Consider the following 20,805-nt stretch of genomic DNA (forward strand, 5'->3'; position numbering starts at 1 on the left):
CTATCTTCCTACGGTGCTATCCTAACGGGTAACTTGCAAGAATAGACTCACCAGTCAGTTCGCACACCGCTAGGCTACTTTCCTTATCGGGCAAGCATACTCTAGGAGCTTCTTAGGTCGGACACTCATTCGAATTAGTAACCATCACGGCATCGCTATGTAAAACATAATGATCATTCTCCTGCTCTTGGGTGTACGCGTTCATACCATCGTGATAGAATAGGGGTATCCCCTCAATGCATGAGTACACATAATGCATGAGGTCCCCAATATTTCTACTTTTATCATTAATAGATATAATCTCGTTATCGTTTTCATTCGTATTATATTACTTCTCATTTTTCCAGTTCTCCTATCATGCATAATTCTAACAGGGTTATGTTTCATGTTATACATTGTGATTTCATGTCATACATATCATGTTGTATACATATAATTTAGGAAACATAATCTCACATTTCATGCTTTCATCATAACATACCATGACATCCGATTCATACCGAAAACATCTCAACGATCACATCAACATTCTAAGCACAACACATCACGTCAAATTATATCGCACATCAAGTCATTTCAAAAATAGCATACATTCCCATTGCATATTGTTACGTATTAAATCGTAACAGTCTAACTTACAATTTATGACACGTGCCAACATACAACATACAATTGCGTAAGATACGAGGGTAGAGCCACTTACTTGGAAGGCCTTAGCCAATGTACTCCCTAAAATATACGCAAGCTTCTAGCTCCTTGTATGCATCCTACGCTTTTGTTGTGATTGGTTCCTATTGGGTCGTTCAACACCCTTGTTAATATTTAACAACATAATTAAAGTCCAACTTGAAATTGTGAAATAGGGTCTTATATTGACCTATTTTACCTTAAATGAGGTTGAAATCGAGTTTGGGAGGGTCGAAACAGTGCCGAACAAGTCAAAAGTAAGTTTCCTGAGCCGAATACACCGCCGGAGCCGAGGAGTTGCCGAGTCGATCAAACCATCGGAGCCGAGAGGGAGTTTGGGCCAGACGGTGACATGTGGAACAACCAGAAGCGCCCGCGTGTGCAAGCCGAAGTTGGGTCGAGGCACGGGTCGTCAGGTAGTTCGGGTCTCGGTCACGGTTTCTAGGCTGGGTTCTATTATTAGGCTACGGGAATTTTGTCTGCTGAGGATTTGGGCTGCTGAAGTCGGGTCGAGGCGTGGGTCGTCAAGCAATTGATAGCTCTCCAAAAGTAGAGCTATATCAAGTCTTTTTAGAGTTAATTTTGCACTCATACTCACCATTTTCTCATCAAATGCTCCATTTATTCTAATGAGTATACATGAAATAGTCAATTGTGGTTTAACATGAAAAGAAAATCAATTTGCATAAATCGAGCTTAATTGTACACTTAATTGAATTATTTGGTAAAATTCCAGAACATTTACGGAACCATGATGTTGTATCAAATCTAGAAATAACACTGCTTGCAAATCTGGAAATAAATTGTTGACCCTGATGCTGAACTAATTCGCAAAGAAAACTTTCCAGGATGACCTAGAAATTTTAATCCACATCAACCCTAAACCCTAAACCCTCCAAGTGGGTTATTGACTACCAAATTAGAAACATCGTAGGTGAAAATTTTTATCCTTTCTCTTTGTTAAGGATATTTAGTAATAAATTATAGTTTACCATATATATTACCATATATATTATATTTGATATTTTATTATAAGGCAAATATCTCATATTTGCCTTATTATCATAGGTATCTTTTTCTATTTATGGTTATTTCCATTTATTACTATTTCCATATCCTTGTCATTCATTTGATTATAAATAAGATAACTTTCACATTATTTAGGTGTGGTGGATTAATCAAACATTCACATGGTATCAGAGCCCTCTCGGTTTAACAACCCCGATTCTTTCTTTTCAATGGCTTTTGAATCCTCTAATCTTCTTCTCCACCACCCCTGCTGGCTTTGACGCCGCAGGGGCAGTCTTCATGGCTGTCGTAGTCGGAGCCGATTGATTACTCTTCGGCTCCACCCTATTAACCTCTAAATCACCTTTCGTCATACTCTGTACATACAACCTCACCTTTTCCAACCCAATCGGTTTTCCCCTTGGTCAATATAGTCTCTCTCATTTTCTTCCTAATCAACCTTCATCCTTCAAATAAACCCTAACCTAAACCTATCAATCTTTTGCAGAGATTTACCTTCGGAATCTGGGTGTCGCACTGGTCTATTCGCCAATCAAGTTGCCGCCGCCCTTCCTGCCAAAATTGGCTTCTTCACCCGATGAGGCGACTCTTCCGACTGCCATTCTCGCAAAAATTGGCTCCTTCACCCAATGTGGCGACTCTTCCGGCTTCAATATTTGTCTTTGTCCCTTGCTCTAGGTTTCCCCTTCTACTTCTTGGGGTTAGAAATATTCTCACCAGAGCCAAAGCAGCATCGTTGCTAAGCGACAATCCCTCTTCATGTGTTAGACATATTCTCGCTGAAGCCAAGGCAGCATCGCCGCTGAGCGGCGATCCCTCTGCAATTTTTGATGGCCAAGAACCGGGTTGTTAGCATCTTCATGAAAAGTATTTCTCAACCTCTTTGAATTTTTCAAATTCAAGCTTCACGTTCGTTTAAATCCGACGCTTAGCTTGCAGTGGGGTGTTAAGGATATTTAGTAATAAATTATAGTTTACCATATATATTATATTTGATATTTTATTATAAGGCAAATATCTAATATTTGCCTTATTATCATAAGTATCTTTCCATTTATTGTTATTTCCATTTATTACTATTTCCATATGATTATAAATAAGATAACTTTCACACTATTTAGGTGTGGTGGATTAATCAAACATTCACACTCTTCCCTGAATGAGAAGAAACAAACATTATAAAAGAAAAATGATGCTTAAAAAAAAGGAGTGGAGCCACACTTTGAGAGAGGATTTTCGGATTAGACAGTAGAGCCTCTGCTGTTGTGAAACCTGAGAAGAAGAAAAGCCTTAAACCAGCAGCTATTGACAACATAAAAAAAGAAGACCAAGAAAGATAGATTAGGGCGAAGAGATGGACGTGAGAGCTCAAAAGAAGGGAACTTCTATTGAAGAACAACAACAAAGTTGGATAAATCTCTTATTTCTTACTCCCTCTTCTTATTCTATCCATTTTATATGATTGAGACGTGGGTTCCTCTGTTCAATCAGTTTGTATGGAGAGCTAAACTTTATAGGGGAGGCTAGAGAGTTTTATATAGTTTAAGTAGGTTGGCGGTATGGTTTTAGTTTATTAAAGAGTTGCTATTAATGATTTACATGTGTGTATAATTAGTTATTTTAAATACATAGTTGTTCTCTTATTCGAGAGGAGAGAGAGAGCAATAAAATCCTCTTTAATACTATAGTTCCATTGTAAGGAGACTTTATGTTAATAGAAATTAAAAACGACTATGGACGTAATCACTATGCATGATGCTCGAAAGTGGGCTTGAGAGTCCATTAAAAGGAACTAAAATCTACCATAAAACTCAACAACTTATCTATGGAATCTCTCTTAGTCGAACCTTCCTCGTTATAGTTGATTTTCTCGTCATTTTCTGTTCTTCGACAGTAGTGACACTCTGCATTAGTTTTGTTTAATTAGTTAAAATCACAAACACTCATTTGAATGTTACTCAAAACTCACTTAATTTTCAGCGATACAATTATCCAAAAAGATAGGTTCTTCGTAGAATCGATAATGTACTTATTACTTGCTAGTTGTGATAGTATATACTTGCCCTTATTCTTGCCCTTATTCTTGTGATTTTGACATCATTTTATTATATACATCCACAAGCGATCAGCAGTTTGGGTCTTGGTCACGATTTCTGGGTTGGGTTCTATCACAGACGGGTTGGAGTTGAGTTCGAGGCTAGTGTTTGTGGGTTGGTTTCGGTTTGCGGTTTCGGGTCACGACTGATAGGTTAGGTCGAGGCGCAGATTGGGTTTTCTGGGTTAGGCTGAGACATCTGGGTCGCGGGTATTGGACTCGACTGGGTTTTGGCTCGAGTCGTGGGTCGGGATTCGTCTTCTTCGCCTGGTTATCAAAAAAATTCCGGCGACCTTTCTCTCTCTTTAGTAACGTCGTTTTCGACGTCTTCTTTCCTCCTTTTTCTTTCATTTTTGAGTCTAGGGAGATCCGAAAACCCGAGGTTTTGTCTTCCTCCTCCGACGGTGTACGACGTGTATGAAGCATCGAAATCTTTCTCTGGTGTGTGTACAAGTATCTGTGATGATTTTTGTGGCATAAATTGGAGGTTTTGACGTCGGTTTCATATAGGTTCACTTCGCGAGAGCGTTGTCGGTTTCACTGCCTCTCTCATTTTCTCACCATTTTCTTTTCTTACACGTGGTTCTGAGGTGGCTGAAGCCCGATGTTTGGTGTTGTGGTGATCAAGAAGTTGGGCGGGGGTTGTGGATCGTGTGAGAATGAAAACTCCGGTATTCGCTAGAGTTTTCAGGTCTCGCTGACAACCACGGATGCCTCTAACTTTTTTTTTTTGTCTGATCAGTTACAAGTATTATTCATCGTATGAATCTAAAGTTATTAATAAAATCTTGAATAGTGTGTAATATGGAGAATCGTGTTAAAGTATTAATTTAAAGGGTCTATAATAGATGGATAACTTTAGGTGTCTTGTTCAGGTAACGGTATCCATGCACTCATTTTATAATTGTTACAAATAATTTTATCCAATCGTTTATGTGGAGACATGTAAGTGGATTTATCTTATACAATGAATTTGTATCAGATTGAACCATAAAATATTTATTCTTTTTTTATACTTTTTAATTGAGAATATTGATATTTTCACAGAATGATCATAAGCGACTCGATTTTAATCCTAGAGTTATGAATCGTTCTTCTGATTACTCCTTTAATTTGCATTAGGAGGGCAAAAATGTAATTTTGAATTTTTAATAATTTATAAACAAGTCAAGGAGTCCAAGAAGAGAAAAGTATCCAAAATAAGGGCAAGATATATTTTTTAAAAAAATAATATTAAAAATATTTAGAAATAGAAATTTTGAAAAATAGCCTCATTAACCATTCACAAAAATGACCTATTCGTAAAAGTAGGCAAAAATGATCTGCTAGATTATTTCTCAAAATTTTGGAGATGTAAATGTTCACGTGGGTTAAAACTCCGATATGACCTATGGGGCTCTGCCACGATGTCAATAAAGGGTTGGGTGGAGGAGATTATTCCTATTTTGAAAAATAGTCTCATTAACCATTCGCAAAAATGACCTATTCGTAAAAGTAGACAAAAATGATCTGCTAGATTATTTCTCAAAATTTTGGAGATCTAAATGTCCACGTAGGTTAAAACTCCGATATGACCTATGGGGCTCTGCCACGATGTCAATAAAGGGTTGAGTGGAGGAGATTATTCCTCTGGCAAACCTCAAGATTTTGATTCCAATTTTCAGGTCAATTCTTGATCTTTCAAAGTCCGTGGAAGCTTGGACTATAAATAAGGAATTTTGAACCACAATTTGGTGAAAAAGTTGAGGTTTTGAAGTAGGAGCTACACTCAACCATTTAGACTCAAACTAATTCTCACACCTTTGTAAGAAGATTTCTAACAATTTTCATGAATGATTTAAGGGTTTTGCTTCGATGAGAAGCTAGTTTCCAAGGGATCTTCCACGGTTTATAACTTCATCCACGGTGAGCCAAAATTCATGAAATGAGTTTTTAGGTCTTCCTCGACACTTTATCTAAAAGTTTGTAGAAGGAATTGTTAGGCATAAACTCTCATGGCTTTGGCTTTGCTTTGGGCTTCTCAAAAGGCCTCTACCAATGGAGTTAGTATTCCTCACTTATAAACCCATAGATCATTCCCTAAATTAGTCGATGTGAGACTTTCATATCCAACAGGAATAATAAAATATATATATATATATATATATATATATATATATATCTTATGAGACTTTAGAAGGTAAGTTTTTGAGGTATCAAGCCAAGATCCATGCAAGGCCTCCTTCTGCCTGAGGTTGAATGACATTACTGGTTCAATTGAACTAGCTGACAATGAATCCTTTTTCGTTTTAGCCCTTTTTCAAGTCGGTTATCCTGTTCATTAAAATTGACACCCTACATGTCCTATAAAAGTTGTTGTGAGAGATTTAAACATCTCAGGTGTAAGAACCAAGGTCTCGAATACAATCGAGCAAGTAAGTAGCCATTTTGATCTTTCTTAAAAAATGTTGGTAGGAATTTCTTTATATTGACCTAAAACCTTAGTTAACTTAGAAATAACTAAAAATGGAAGGATTAGGTCAATAACCACGAGTTAAGGACTTATATTGAACGTTTTACTTGAGAATCATAAGTTATGAAATTAACTCACTAAATGATATTCGTTGTGCACTAAATGACCTAGTACCATATAGTAATAATGTATAAAATTTTTACAGACATAGAAGTATGTTTAGGGCATAAACCAAATATAAGGGTAAAATGACCAAAATATCCCTACGATGTCCTTATGATACTTTATGGTCCAAATGAGCCATAAATAACTTGAAATTTTATATAAGACATAATTATAAGGTTTTGAATGACTATGCATCATTTTAAAAACATTAGAATATGATTAGGCTACGATCGAGACAAAAAAAAAATGACTAGAATACCCTTACTATGTCTTTATGATGTTTTCAATGTTTAACTAGACTTAAGATGATATTAAATTGTGCCGACTCTTTTTTGAGATATTGTGGATTAGTATACATAATTTCAAAGGTATTGGTGATGGTGTTAATATAACACATGCGGAACCAATTTGAATCTTAAGCATTTTTAGAACATTAATTATAATAAATAACTAGTATGTTCATAAGTATTAAAATTTAATGAGTTTGAATACTAACCTTTTGTAGTTCAAATTCCTTTTTCCTCACGAACCGGTTTCGAACCACCATTAGTGTATTCTCTACTATCCTCCGGCCTTAGAACGGGATTGTGGAATCCGGTGAGTGACTAAACTTGGGAGAGATTTTGTATATATGAAGAGAGTGTTTGTGAGAGGTTTTTTTCAAGGTTTTTAACCAACAAGAATACCTTTCATGTATTATGATCACTCTATTTGTAGAGTCATGTTTGCATGTTCATGCAAATTTGAGATCACCAAATTTTGACACTCAAAATTCCACTCAAATGTTTGGGATTATGTGGCAAGCATGCATGCTCGAGTTAACCAAATTTTGACACTCAAAATTTCACTCAAATTTGTGGGGTTTATTTGGCAAGCATGCAAGTTTGGTTAAACCAAATTTTGACACCTCAAAATTTCACTAACTCAAACATGTATTTTTCCATTAAATGAAATGAACATTTTGACTTTCTTCATTTAATTCAACAATTAATTTGAATAATTAATTTTAAATTAAAGTAATATTAAATGATTAATTAAACTATTTAATTAATATTTAATATTAATTCAAATGCCAATCCCAATTTTTTCCGACACATATTTGATTAAGATATTTAAATCTTATTTAAATATCTAAGATTCTCTCTTTTTGTTTAATTCATAAATAAAACAAAAATCCGGTTAAATATATCGTATATATGTAGCGCATATTCCCTAATGTGAATTCGAACACTTCGAACTCACTCGTCACACTGTTCTATGGTTTAGTCCGATGTGAGCTAGCAGAGGAACCTAATGGACCTATAGATCATGGGCTCCAACGATCCAAGATTAACCGGTTAAACTCATTAACCTTGTTAACCAACATTCGTTAACTACTAGGACACTCCACTATAGCCTAGTAGTTGCACTCCCCTCACTATAGATATATTTCTGTCCATTTGATATAACCATGATTAGTAAGTCGATTCTTCACACGTTGTTTGTAACTAGAGCTGGGTTAATTTACCATTTTACCCCTGAAGTTACTTCTTGTTTCTTATTTCTCACGGATCCTCTAATGAACAATTGGTTTGTGGTCCAACCAGTAGACCGAATCCCTCTCAGGCCAATGAGAAGGTGGGGCCCCTTGTTCAAGACCTGGAGTCGGTACTTAAGGGAATTACCTCTCTTCTATCCCTAAAAGAGGGTAGGAGTGAATTCCATCTTGCACCCCACGTCCCCAGCCATTTACCCAGTCTTACCCCTAAAATGGGAGGCCTATTGAGTCGGCGAACTTGAGCCACTCTCACCCATGCAAATCTAAGGATAATTCCAAATAAACAGGAGTTCATGGTTAGCTCAGGATTAAGATCGAGTTACCTAGGTCATCAAATGAAAAGAAAATCAGTCTCAACAGTAAACGACATTATAAAGAGAGTGATTTTTTTCATGGTCCGATCTTATGCAATACTCATTGCATAGGACGCCCCCACTCACATGTCTCCACATGTACAATTTTAGTGATCACATTGTTTATATCATATACAAAAGTGGGCCGCATCCATAGTGTCCCCAGAATAAGATACTCAGCCTTATCCTTATACTATAGATCACTAAAATGTGGCTCAAGTTCAAATTGATTGAGATTTGAATTAATATTAAATATTAATTAAATAGTTTAATTAATCATTTAATATTACTTTAATTTGAAATTAATAATTTAAATTGATTGTTGAATCAAAGTGAAGATAGTCGAAAGGTTGACTTCATTTAATGGAAAAATCCATGTTAGTGGAATAATGAGGTGCCAAAATTTGGTTTAACGAAACTTGCATGCTTGCTAAATAAACCCCACAAATTTGAGTGGAATTTTGAGTGTCAAAATTTGGTGATCTCAAATTTGCATGAACATGCAAACATGACTCTACAAATAGAGTGATCATAATACATGAAAGGTCTTCTTGTTGGTGAAAAACCTTGAGAAAAATCTCTCACAAACACTCTATTCATATATACAAAATCTCTCCCAAGTTTAGTCACTCACCGGATTCCACAATCCTGTTCTAAGGCCGGAGGATAGTGGAGAAGACACTAGTGATGGTTCGAAACCGGTTCGTGAGGAAAAAGAAATTTGAACTACAAAATGTTAGTATTCAAACTCATTAAGTTTTAATAGTTATGAACATGCTAGTTATTTACTATAATTAATGTTCTAAAAGTGCCTAAGATCCAAACTGCTTTCGCATGTGTTATATTAACACCATTAATATGGATCCCAAATCTTGATATGAACCTTGAGCATGGGACATTAGGACCTTGTTATAGGGGATCGAGGCAGTTAAGATACGGAAAAGGGATCCCGAATCTTGATATGAACCTTGAGCATGAGATGTTAGGACTATATCGCGAGGGATGCCGAGAAAGTTATGAGTTAAATCTAGATTCTAAATCCCTAGCATGGATACAAGGATCGTGTCGTAGAGAATGCAAAGAATTATCGGGGCTACCATGTGCCAAATTCAAATTCTAAATCTTTGTTAGATCCCCACAAAAGTCTCCATGTCCATTTTGTTTACCAACCATGTGACCTAGCAGGTCTCCTAGGAGAGTGGTTTAGGGTTAGACAAGTGCAATGATTGGATACGGTTTACTTTGTAATTGTTACAAATGATTTGATCCAAGTCGTTCATGTGGAGACATGTGAGTGGGGATATCCTATACAATGAGTTTGCATAAGGCTATACCACAAAATATTTAATCACTCTTTATAAATGTGTTAATTGAGAAGATTAATATTTCGTAAGTATATCATATGTGACTCGATCATATACTTCTACCTGTGAGAGTTTGTCCTTTGATTTACATAGATGAGAATGACATTTGTAGTCGATTCAACAATGGCCCAAACGAATTGTTCGTTATAGAATCAATGGTATTTAAGGTGCAAGATATAATTATAGGGTAAAACAAACTTTTAACCATAATTACAATACCTCGTTAAGGATCGACTTGCTTATAATGGTTATATCAATAGACACAATTTGCCCTACCGTATAAGAGTTCAACTATAAATTTACAGTGGAATGACTTATAGTTAATGAATGAAAATTGATTAATTAAAGAGTTTAATTAATTAATTTTATATCATTGGAGCTTATACTCGGTAGATTTTTAAGGTTCTAATTTGAAGTATTGAAATTAATATACTAATCTATTAGACCTATTAAATAAAAATGGAGAAAATATATTTCATTTGGAGGGTTAAATTAGTATTTAATATACTTAATATAAAAAAAATATTTAATTTGAAAGGTTTAAATTAATATTTATTATATTTAATGTATTAAATATTAAATTATTTAAGATATATTAGATAGATTAAATAAAAAAATATTAAAACTTTGAATCTCAATATAAATTTAAATATGATTTAAATAAGATATAATTTAAACAAGATCATTGATCCGGTCAAATTGAACTAGGAATGATATAAAAAAAAATTCCCATTTTTTAGTTTTCATATCAATGAATATATCTCTTTATTTATATGACTTAGATGTCTCGTATTTTTCGAAAAAGCAATTCAATTGATGAGATTGAGATTGATATTTCAATCACTATTAAATAAAGATTAATTAACCATTTAGTCCCGGATGCACATTCTTAAGAGTAATTTTTCAAAGTCTTCCATGAGAAAACGAATATATATTATAAGCGAGTTTCGTCGTACTTATAAATGTATTTTAGGATGCGATTGAGTATATGCGGCGGTTCGGAAGATGTTAGATTATATGCCCTCGGACACAAGTATTTTGAGTTTGTTTTTGATTTCTTCCGAGAACTTCATACTAATGGAGATAATATCTTTTACTTATATAGACATTTACTTTTGACTTTTGATTCGAGTACCGGTATCTTGTATTGAATGTGAGCTTATAAACTTGGCCTAGCAGAATAAGTTACTAGATAGTAACTTTATAGAATTGTTAACCGACTTAATATCGAATAACCTTCGAAGAATGGTTAGTAGACATAATAGAATAAGTTACTGAAGTAACTATATAAGAATTGGTAGTATATGAAGCAACTATATATAAGAATTGGTAGTAGTTAACAAATGGTGGATAAGTTTTGTGCTTTAATTAGAAAATTTGTTAGTGATTCTTATCTTGAGGAGAAAGCTTAGGCAAGTTAGTGCTTTCTACGCTCCAAATACTCAATATATGTTTTTTTTTTACAACAAAATGATGAGAATTGAAAAACTAAGTGATTAAGTTTCTTTGTTCCAAAAGATTTCTCCCCGTTCTTTTTGCTCCCTTTATTTGTTTTGACATATTTCGATCATAAGCTATTTCCAACCTTGAAGACTATTACATTGAGAGCGGAGATGATCTAGTTGGAGTGAAGAGTGGGTGAGATCAATATGGAATCAACTTTCCACGCTCGAGCTCGAACATCATCATAAGGTGAGTTTCTGGCACCACTCCAACATGTTCTGGTGTTGGAATAGGAAGCGAGATGTTAGGTGGAATATCAAACATTACGATCGAGGATTTAAACGTTTGAGATTCGGCAGCTAGAATCCAGATCAAGTCGGACAAAGGTAGAGAAGGATACATCACAGAGGCTCCTCTTCATTAGTAATGTCATGAGCTTAAATTTGACAAAGGCTCCACTTCTTGACAACATCGGGGTGCGTTGTTTGACGGTGTATGCATGAAGAATATCACCATTTTGGGTTTCGCTCCCTCGACAAAACGACATTGTAATTTTATCTCGGGTCTTAGCATTATACTTAGAAAAATCACCTAGACTTAGGTTAAATTTAATTAGCCGGAATATACCTAAGTACTAAGTATACCCAACCGTCTAAAATACTTAGTGGGAGGAAAAAAGTATATGAGATACATCGTTTTCTTTTTACGCTCTCTAGAAAATTCACACTGTGAGATTCATGCTCGGCCTCATGTTGCCCTTGGAGCGGCCTCCATTCGTAAGGTATTTGCATAAGTCAATAACAAGGTGAATAGAGAAAGTATTTATAATAAGTGGGAGAAGGAAGTATATCAACACATCCTATGGTCTCCACCACTAGGTTGACCGTGAGATTCCCATGTTCCGCCTGCATGTTGCCCTAGAGCAACTACCCATTCGGAGGGTCGTCATATGGGAGTCAAAACAACGCAAACTCCAGAAATTGATAGGATTTCTTAGGTCCATTCCCAACTTTGGTTTTTTCATTCGATAGCATTGTTGGGGCCGATCTCTGAGGTCTGAAAATGGCGGGTCACACTTATGAAGAATTACAAAGAGTTAGTATATTCTTGACCAAAGTAGCGATAACTAAGACTATACGAATAGGAGTTATTATGAGATTAGTATTTAAGTCAAGAATGTCTTGGTTCAGTGAAGGAATGATTGACTGCCCCTCAGTAGCAGTTGCTCTAACTCACTAAAATATCGTTGCAAATTAATAATTTTTGGGTACATTATTACATTTGCTAAATCTTATTGGATTAAGAAAAAAATTAAGTCAATTTACTAATAGAATTTGTTTTAAATCGCATCATGTCAAGCTCGATAGTACAATTACTCGCTTGTGAGAAATTAAACGGTGACAATTACGCAACAAGGAAATCAAACCTAAACACAATACTTGTAAATGATGATTTGAGGTTTGTTTTAACTGAGGAATGTCCCCTAAACCCTGGCTCAAATGCAAACCGAAAAGTTTTGGATGCATATGACAAAAAGGGTAAGGGGAAAGATAAGATTCCTCTGACAGCAAACTCAAGGTTCAAAATACAAATAATAGAAAATGTTTCCATTGCAATGAAAACGGGCACTGGAAAAATGACTGCCCAAAATATCTTGCAAAGAAGAAAGCTGAAAAGCCACAAGTAAATATGATTTACTAGTTGTAGAAATATGTTTAGTAGAGTATGATCACTTAACTTGGATACTGGATTTTGGGGCCACTAATCATATTTGTTTTTTTTCTTCAGGAAACTAGTTCCGGGAGAATGCTTGCAGAAGGCAAGATAACACTCAAGGTTGGAATAGGAGAAGTTGTCTCAGCAAGATCAGTAAGAAATTTAAAGTTGTTTTTTTGGAGATAGATTCATTATATTAGATAATGTACTTTTTGTTCTTAGAATAAAAAGAAATCTAATATCTATCTCTTGTTTATCAGAACAATTGTATAAAGTATCTTTTGAAATCAATGAAGTGTTCACTTGCAAAAGAGGTATTCATATTTGTTCTGCAAAACAAGAAAACAACTTATATGTGTTAAAACCGAGCGAGACAAAAGCTATTTTAAATACCGTGATGTTTAAAACAGCTGAAACTCAAAATAAACGGCAAAAGATTTCTATTAATACCTATCTTTGGCACTTAAGACTAGGCCACATTAATCTCAATAGGATTGGGAGATTGGTTAAAAGAGGACTTCTAAATCAGTTAGAAGACAACTCTTTACCTCCATGTAAGTCTTGTCTTGAGGGTAAACGACCTTTTTCCGAAAAAGGTTATAGAGCCAAAGAAACTTTAGAATTTGTGCATACAGATCTCTGTGGTCCAATGAATGTCAAAGCACAAGGAGGGTATGAATATTTCATCAGTTTTATTGATGATTATTCAAGGTATGACTATATTTACCTAATACATCACAAGTCTAAAGCTCTTGAAAAATTTAAAGAGTATAAGACTGAGGTTGAGAATTTATTAGGAAAAACTATAAAACACTTCGATTAAATCGAGGTGGAGAGTATATGGACTTATGATTCTAGGACTATATGATAGAACATGGAATAACGTCTCAACTCTCAGCCCCTAGTATGCCTTAACAGAACGGTGTACTAGAAAGGAGAAATAGAACTCTGTTAGACATGGTTCAGTCTATGATGAGTTTCGCTCAATTATCTAATTCGTTTTGGGGATATGAAGTGGAGACTGTTGTATACATTTTGAACATGCTTCCTTCTAAGAGTGTTTCCGAAACACCTTATGAGTTCTGGAGAGGGGCGTAGAGGTAGTTTATGTCACTCCAGGATTTGGGGATGCCCAACACGTGTTGGTCCAAAACCCCAAGAAATTAAAACGTCGTTCAAAACTATTCCTATTCGTAGGATACCCCAAAGAGACAAAAGTGGTCTGTTTTATGACCCTCAAGAAAACAAAATATTTTTATCAACAAACGCTACATTCTTAGAGGAAGACCACGTAAGAAATCATCAACCTCGCAACAAACTAGTATTGAGTGAGATTTCTAAAGAAACTACTGATAAAACAAAAAGAGTTGTTGATCAGGTTGATCCTTCAACAAGAGTTGTGGATGGATCTGGCACTTCTAGCCAATCACATCCTTCTTAAGAGTTAAGAATGCCTCGACGTAGTGGGAGGGTTATAACTCAACCCGATCGTTACTTGGGTTTGGCAGAAACACAGGTCATCATACCTGATAATGACATTGAGGATTCATTAACCTATAAACAAGCAATGAATAATGAAGATAGAGATCAATGGATCAAAGCCATGAATCTTGAAATGGAGTCAATGTACTTCAATTCAGTCTGGGAACTTGTAGATCAACTAGATGGAGTAAAACCTATTGGTCGCAAATGGATCTCCAAGAGGAAACGAGACTAAGATGGTAAGCTACAGACCTTTAAAGCTCGACTTGTAGCAGAGAGGGGGTGGACTATGAAGAAACCTTCTCTCCTGTTGCTATGCTTAAATCGATTAGAATACTCTTTCCCATTGCCACATTTTATGATTATGAAATTTGGCAAATGGATGTCAAGACGGTCTTTATAAACGGAAATCTTGAGAAGAGTATCTATATGGCTCAACCAGAAGGGCTCATTGAACAAGATCATGAGCAAAAGGTTTGCAAGCTTAAAAGATCCATTTATGAGCTAAAGCAAGCATCTCGATCTTGGAATATAAGGTTTGATACTGCGATCAAATCTTATGGCTTTAAACAAAATGTTGACGAACCTTGTGCTTACAAGAAGATAGTCAATTCTACAATAGTTTTCCTAGTGTTGTACATTGACGATATCCTACTCATTGGGAATGATGTGGGATTTCTGACTGACATTAAGCATTGGCTAGCGACACGATTCCAAATGAAAGATTTGAGAGAGGCTCAGTTTGTTCTTGTTATCCAAATTGTTCGTAATCGCAAGAACAAAACACTAGCATTCTCTTAGGCATCGTACATCGACAAAATGTTGGTTTGATTTAAGATGCAGGACTCCAAGAAAGGATTATTTACCTTTCAGGCATGGAGTTCATTTGTCGAAGGAACAAAATCCTAGGATACCTCAAGAAATTGAGAATATGAGACATATTCCCTATGCATCAGCAGTCGGTAGTCTGATGTATGCCATGTTGTGTACTCGACCCGACATATGATATGCTGTGGACATTGTTAGCATATATCAACTCAATTCGGGACATGCTCATTGGACTGTCGTCAAAAATATCCTCAAGTATCTTCGGAGAACAAGGGACTATATGCTAATGTACGGTGCTAAGGATATGATTCTTACAGGGTACACTGACTCAGATTTTCAGATCGATATCGATTCAAGGAAATTGACATCAAATCTGTTTTCACTCTAAACTGAGGAGCAATAATATGGAGAAGCATAAAGCAAGGTTGCATTGCTGATTCCACCATGGAGGCTGAGTATGTTGTTGCTTGTGAAGCAGTGAAAGAATCTGTATGGCTTAGGAATTTCTTAACTGATTTAGAAGTTGTTCCAAATATGCATCTATCTATCACTCTTTATTGTGATAATAGTGGAGCAATTGAAAATTCTAAAGAACCAAGAAGCCATAAGCGAGGAAAACATATTGAGCGCAAATATCATTTCATAAGAGATATTGTACAACGAGGAGATGTGATCGTCACACAGATAGCTTCAAAGCACAACATTGCTGATCCATTTACAAAGCCCTTCACGTCTAAAGTGTTTGAAGGCCACCTAGTGAGTCTAGGACTACGAGTTATGTACTTTATGGCAAGTGGGTGAAAATGCATGGGTATGGGATGCCCTAGTTTATTGTATTTATATATTTCTCTCTACTCAACATTATAAAACCCACTTGAGTTTTAGTCCAAGTGGGAATTTGTTGGGTTTTATGTCCTAAAACTCAGAGTTTGTAAACAAAAACATATTCTATTTTTAAAGTTATTATTGATGTTTATTCAGTAAAGATTGTTATTAAATTAAGTGAATTTTACGATCATTAATCTAAATCCAATAAACTAAGTATACTCTGGCTATAGTATGATTACTTGAACTATATGTAGAGACATAAGAGTGGATCAAGTTCAAGTATATAGTCAAAATGATCTATCGTACAGGGATAAGGCTGAGTACCTTATCCTGGGGACAATATAGAAGCGGTCCACTTTTGTATATGATATAAACAATGTGATCACTAAATTGTACATGTGGAGACATGTGAGTGGGGGCATCCTATGCAATGAGTATTGCATAAGATCGAACCATGAAGAAAATCACTCTCACTTTTTAATGTCGTTTACTGTTGAGACTGATTTTTTCACTTGATGGCCTAGGTAACTCGACTTTAATCCTGAGCTAACTATGAACTCCTGTTTATTCATAATTATCCTTAGATTTTCATGGGTGAGAGTGGCCGAGTTCGCCGACTCAATAAGCCTCCCATTTCAAGGGTAAGACTGGGTGAATAGCTGGGGACATAGGGTGCAAGATAGAATTCACTCCTACTCGCTTTTAAGAATAATAGAGAGGTTGTTCCCTTAAGTACTAACTTCAGGCCTTAAACAAGGGGCCTCACCCTCCCATTGGCCAGAGGGATTCGGTTTGGTGGTTGGACCACAAACTAATTGTTCATTAGAGAATCAATGGGACTTAAGGAATAATAAGTAACTTGAGGGGTAAAACGGTAAATTGATCCAGCTCTAGTTACGAACAACGTGTGAAGGATCGACTTACTAATCATGGTTATATCAAATGGAAAAAATATATCTATAATAAGGGGAGTGCAACTACTAAGCTATATTGGAGTGTCCTAGTAGTTAATGAATGTTGGTTAACAAGGTTAATGAGTTTAGCCGGTTAATCTCGAATCGTTGGAGCCCATGATCTATAGGTCCATTAGGTCCCCCTTCTAGCTCATATCGGACTAAACCTTAAAACAGTGTGACGAGTGAGTTCGAAGTGTTCGAATTCAAATTAGGGAAAATGCACTACATATATACAATATATTTAACCGTATTTTGTTTTAATTATGAATTAAACAAAAAAAGAGAATTAGAGATATTCAAATAAGATTTAAATATTTTAATTATGAATAGAGATTCATAATTCAATATGTGCGGGAATTGATTGAGATTGACATTTGAATTAATGTTAAATATTAATTAAATTGTTTAATTAATCATTAATATTGTTTTAATTTAAAATTAATTATTGAATTAAAAGGGAGAAAGTCAAAATGTTGACTCCACCTCACGTAAAAATTCATGTTTAACCAAACTTGCATGTTTGCCATGTAATCACACAAATTTGAGTGTCAAAATTTGTTTTTACCAAACTTGCATGTTTGCCCAATAAACCCCACAAATTTGAGTTGAAGTTTGAGTGTCAAAATTTGGTAATCTCAAATTTGCATGAACATGCAAATATGACTCTATAGAGTAATCAAAGTACATGGAAATTTTTCTTGAAAAAGTTTGAGAAAATCTCTCAAAACTCTCTCTTTACCTATACTAAATTCCTATCAAGTTTAGTCACTCACCGGATTCCACAATTTTGTTCTAAGGCCGGAGAATAGTAGGGAAGACATTAGTGGTGGTTCGAAATCGGTTCGTGAGGAAAAAGGAATTTGAACTACAAAAGGTTAGTATTCAAACTCATTGAGTTTTAATGTTTTTGAACATGCTAACTAATTTACTATAATTGATGTACTTAGTGTGTCTAAGATCGAAATTGCGTCTGAACATGTTATAGTAACACCATCACATCCTATGTGCACTACTTATTCCTTTTTAGCCCTTAAAGGGAAACTAATGCACAATATAAAAGGAAAAATAAGACCAAGAAGAGTGAGACACACTTTGGAGAGAAAAATCGGATTAGACAGCAGTGCCTCTACTGTAGTGAACTGCTGTAAAACCAGAGAAGAAGAAGAAAAACACTAATCCAGCAGCTGTTAGGACAACGAAGGAAGAGAAGACCAAGAATGATATATTAGGACAACGAGGTGGATGTGAGAGCTCAAGGGAAGGGAACTTCCATTGAAGAACAGCAACAAAGCTGGATAACTCTCTATTTCCTTACTCTCTTTTCTTACTCTATCAATTTTATATGATTAAGATGTAGGTTCCTTTGTTTAATTCACTTTGTATGGAGAGCTAAACTTTATAGGGGAAGCAAGAGAGTTTTATATAGTTTAAGTATGTTGACGGTATGATTTTAGTTTATGAAAGAGTTGTTGTTAATGATTTACATGTGTGTTTAATTAGCTACTTTACATACATAGTTGTTCTCTTATTCGGGAGAAAGAGGGAGCAATGAAATCCTCTTTAATACTCTAGTTTCATAGCAAGGAGACGTGAAGGGTAATAGAAGGGGTAGAAATAATTCTTCTCTTACAGCATTGTTAATAGAAATTACAACGATTATGTAAATAATCACCATTCATGACCCTTGGAAGTGGGCTTGAGAATCTATTAAAATGAACTAAAATCTATCATAAAACTCAACAACTTATCTATTTAATCTCTCTTAGCCGAAGCTTCCTAATCATAGTTGATTTTCTCATCCTTTTCTGCTTTTCCGACAACAGTGGCAATCTGTTTTAGTTTTGTTTAAGTAGTTAAAATCACGAACACCCATTTGAATGTTACCCAAAAACTCACTTAATTTCGAGCAATAAAATTAACCAAAAAGATAGGTTCCCTATGGAATTGATAATTTACTTATTACTTTATACTCGTGATAGTGTATACTTGCACTTATTTTTGTGAATTTTACATCATTTTATTATATACATCCACAAACGATCACATATATATATATATATATATATATATATATTTAATTATTTAGTATAAAACGAACCTCTATCCTTGTGAACCAATTTTTTCTTTTTAAAACCCTAAATCCTAAACCCTAAATTGTGAACATTAGAAAAATTGGGTAAAAGTGAACGGGATGGATAAAATTGTTATTTTGACTCCTTACTTAATTAAGAGTCTAGTTGAACCCAAATCGTAGGGTTAACAAAGAGGGAAAAAAAATGAAGGTTCCCGCACATTCTTTTTTGGTGGCTTAATTATAAGCACTCCAAGATTAATCATGCTTTGCTCGTAGCAATTTAATATTGAGTAACCTCGTGAAAATTTTCCTTAAATGCATGTAAGAGAGAACAAATCATGCTGAAAAACTCGAGTTGGTTTGTGAGGATAGTATTCAGCTAGGATTAATAACGTACCATGTTGCCGATGATGCAGAGAAATGTTGGGGTCATCATATGCCGACTTTGGACCATCAGGCGTGAAATCTATGTATTCCTACTCGAGAGATTCAAAGTTTAAAATTTTATCTCGGATGTATGTTATACAAGAAAACCCATTTTGAAAATAATTTTTCGAAGAAATAAACATAACTTAGACATATTTTAGATATCTACGCTAATCTCTCTCCCGTTCTAAGTTCAAATCGAGAAAAATATATAAAATATATATATATATATATATATATTTGATAGGTAAAAACGTTAATGGATAATCTCTTATAATATAGTTGGCAATCCATAATTACTCTTACATTTGACAACCAAGATGAAACTCATACATCCTAAGAAAATTAAAAATTTGGCAAAACTAAGAGCTTCCCATACCAAGAAAGTCTATGAATGGAACCCTCCTCTTTTGGTCCTCCCTCTCGTCGGAACCCACCGCAACCGTCGCTGTCGGAGCCAACATTCCACCGCCATGTCGAAGCACGGTGGTGGCCATGAGAGGTGTCCATTTGATGGCTGTTTTTTGATGAGAGCTTTGTAGGACCTTTGAAAACGGCAATAAGCTATGACGGGTTCGTAGAATATTGTTGTTGTTGTGATTAGTGAAGATTGTGAAACGTTCTCTTCTTCTTCTAGCCATTATTACATGGTAGTGATTCTTCACAGCATTGTCTGTTCTTCCTTTGAAATGTCTTGCGATTAATGCCCATTTGTTCCCGTGAAGCTGTTGAAACATTAGAAGCCTTTCTTCTTCTTCTTCGGTGAACGGGTTCTTGTTTATATTTGGATCGAGTTGATTGTACCATCTCAATCTACAACTTTTTCCTATCGAGAAAAAAAAAAACCAAAAACCGTTCATTTTAGTCTCTGTACTTTCATTTGCGAATCACAACGAAGAAATGTAATAAAATTTGAAACGAAATATTACCGGATCTGCCCTCGAAATGTTCAGCAATGTAATTCCAGTTCTGAGGGCCAAGCTGTTCAACGAGTTGCCGGAGTTTGTTGTCCTCAGCCGGCCGCCAGTGGCCTCGGTAGCAGCTGACCGAGCTGTTTCCGCAGCCACCGCCACCGACACCGCCGCTGCTGCCGCCACTGCTGCTGCTTCTTGATCTCATCATTGAAGAAGAAGAAGAGTTTTTTTTTTTTTTTTTTTTTTTTAATTTTATTTTNTTTTTTTTTTTTTTTTTTTTTTTTTTTTTTTTTTTTAAATTTAATTTTGTTTGTAAGAACAAAGAACACATCCCATTATAAGGCATTTAGTGATCTAATTAGGTAAATGGGTTGGCTTAGTAATAGTACCTTATTTGGGATGATCCCTTCACTACAATTAATTCTTCTTTTTATTCTTTTTTTTATTTGTTATATA

The 20,805-nt window shown here is 35.2% G+C and overlaps 1 protein-coding gene across 1 annotated transcript; it reads right to left on the reverse strand.

Annotated features, from left to right (window-relative positions):
• Positions 1 to 19,683: 19,683 nt before the first annotated feature.
• Positions 19,684 to 20,566, reverse strand: LOC111470309 (transcription factor CSA-like). Its single transcript, XM_023115859.1, has 2 exons — positions 20,365 to 20,566; positions 19,684 to 20,261 (listed from the first exon to the last, which is right to left on the reverse strand). The coding sequence occupies exons 1-2, from the start codon at positions 20,555 to 20,557 to the stop codon at positions 19,798 to 19,800; spliced, it is 657 nt and encodes a 218-aa protein (XP_022971627.1). The 5' UTR covers positions 20,558 to 20,566; the 3' UTR covers positions 19,684 to 19,797.
• Between the last annotated feature and the right edge of the window lie 239 nt (positions 20,567 to 20,805).

Source organism: Cucurbita maxima, unplaced genomic scaffold (genome assembly GCF_002738345.1).
Source record: "Cucurbita maxima cultivar Rimu unplaced genomic scaffold, Cmax_1.0 Cma_Scf00044, whole genome shotgun sequence".
Classification (NCBI taxonomy): domain Eukaryota; kingdom Viridiplantae; phylum Streptophyta; class Magnoliopsida; order Cucurbitales; family Cucurbitaceae; genus Cucurbita; species Cucurbita maxima.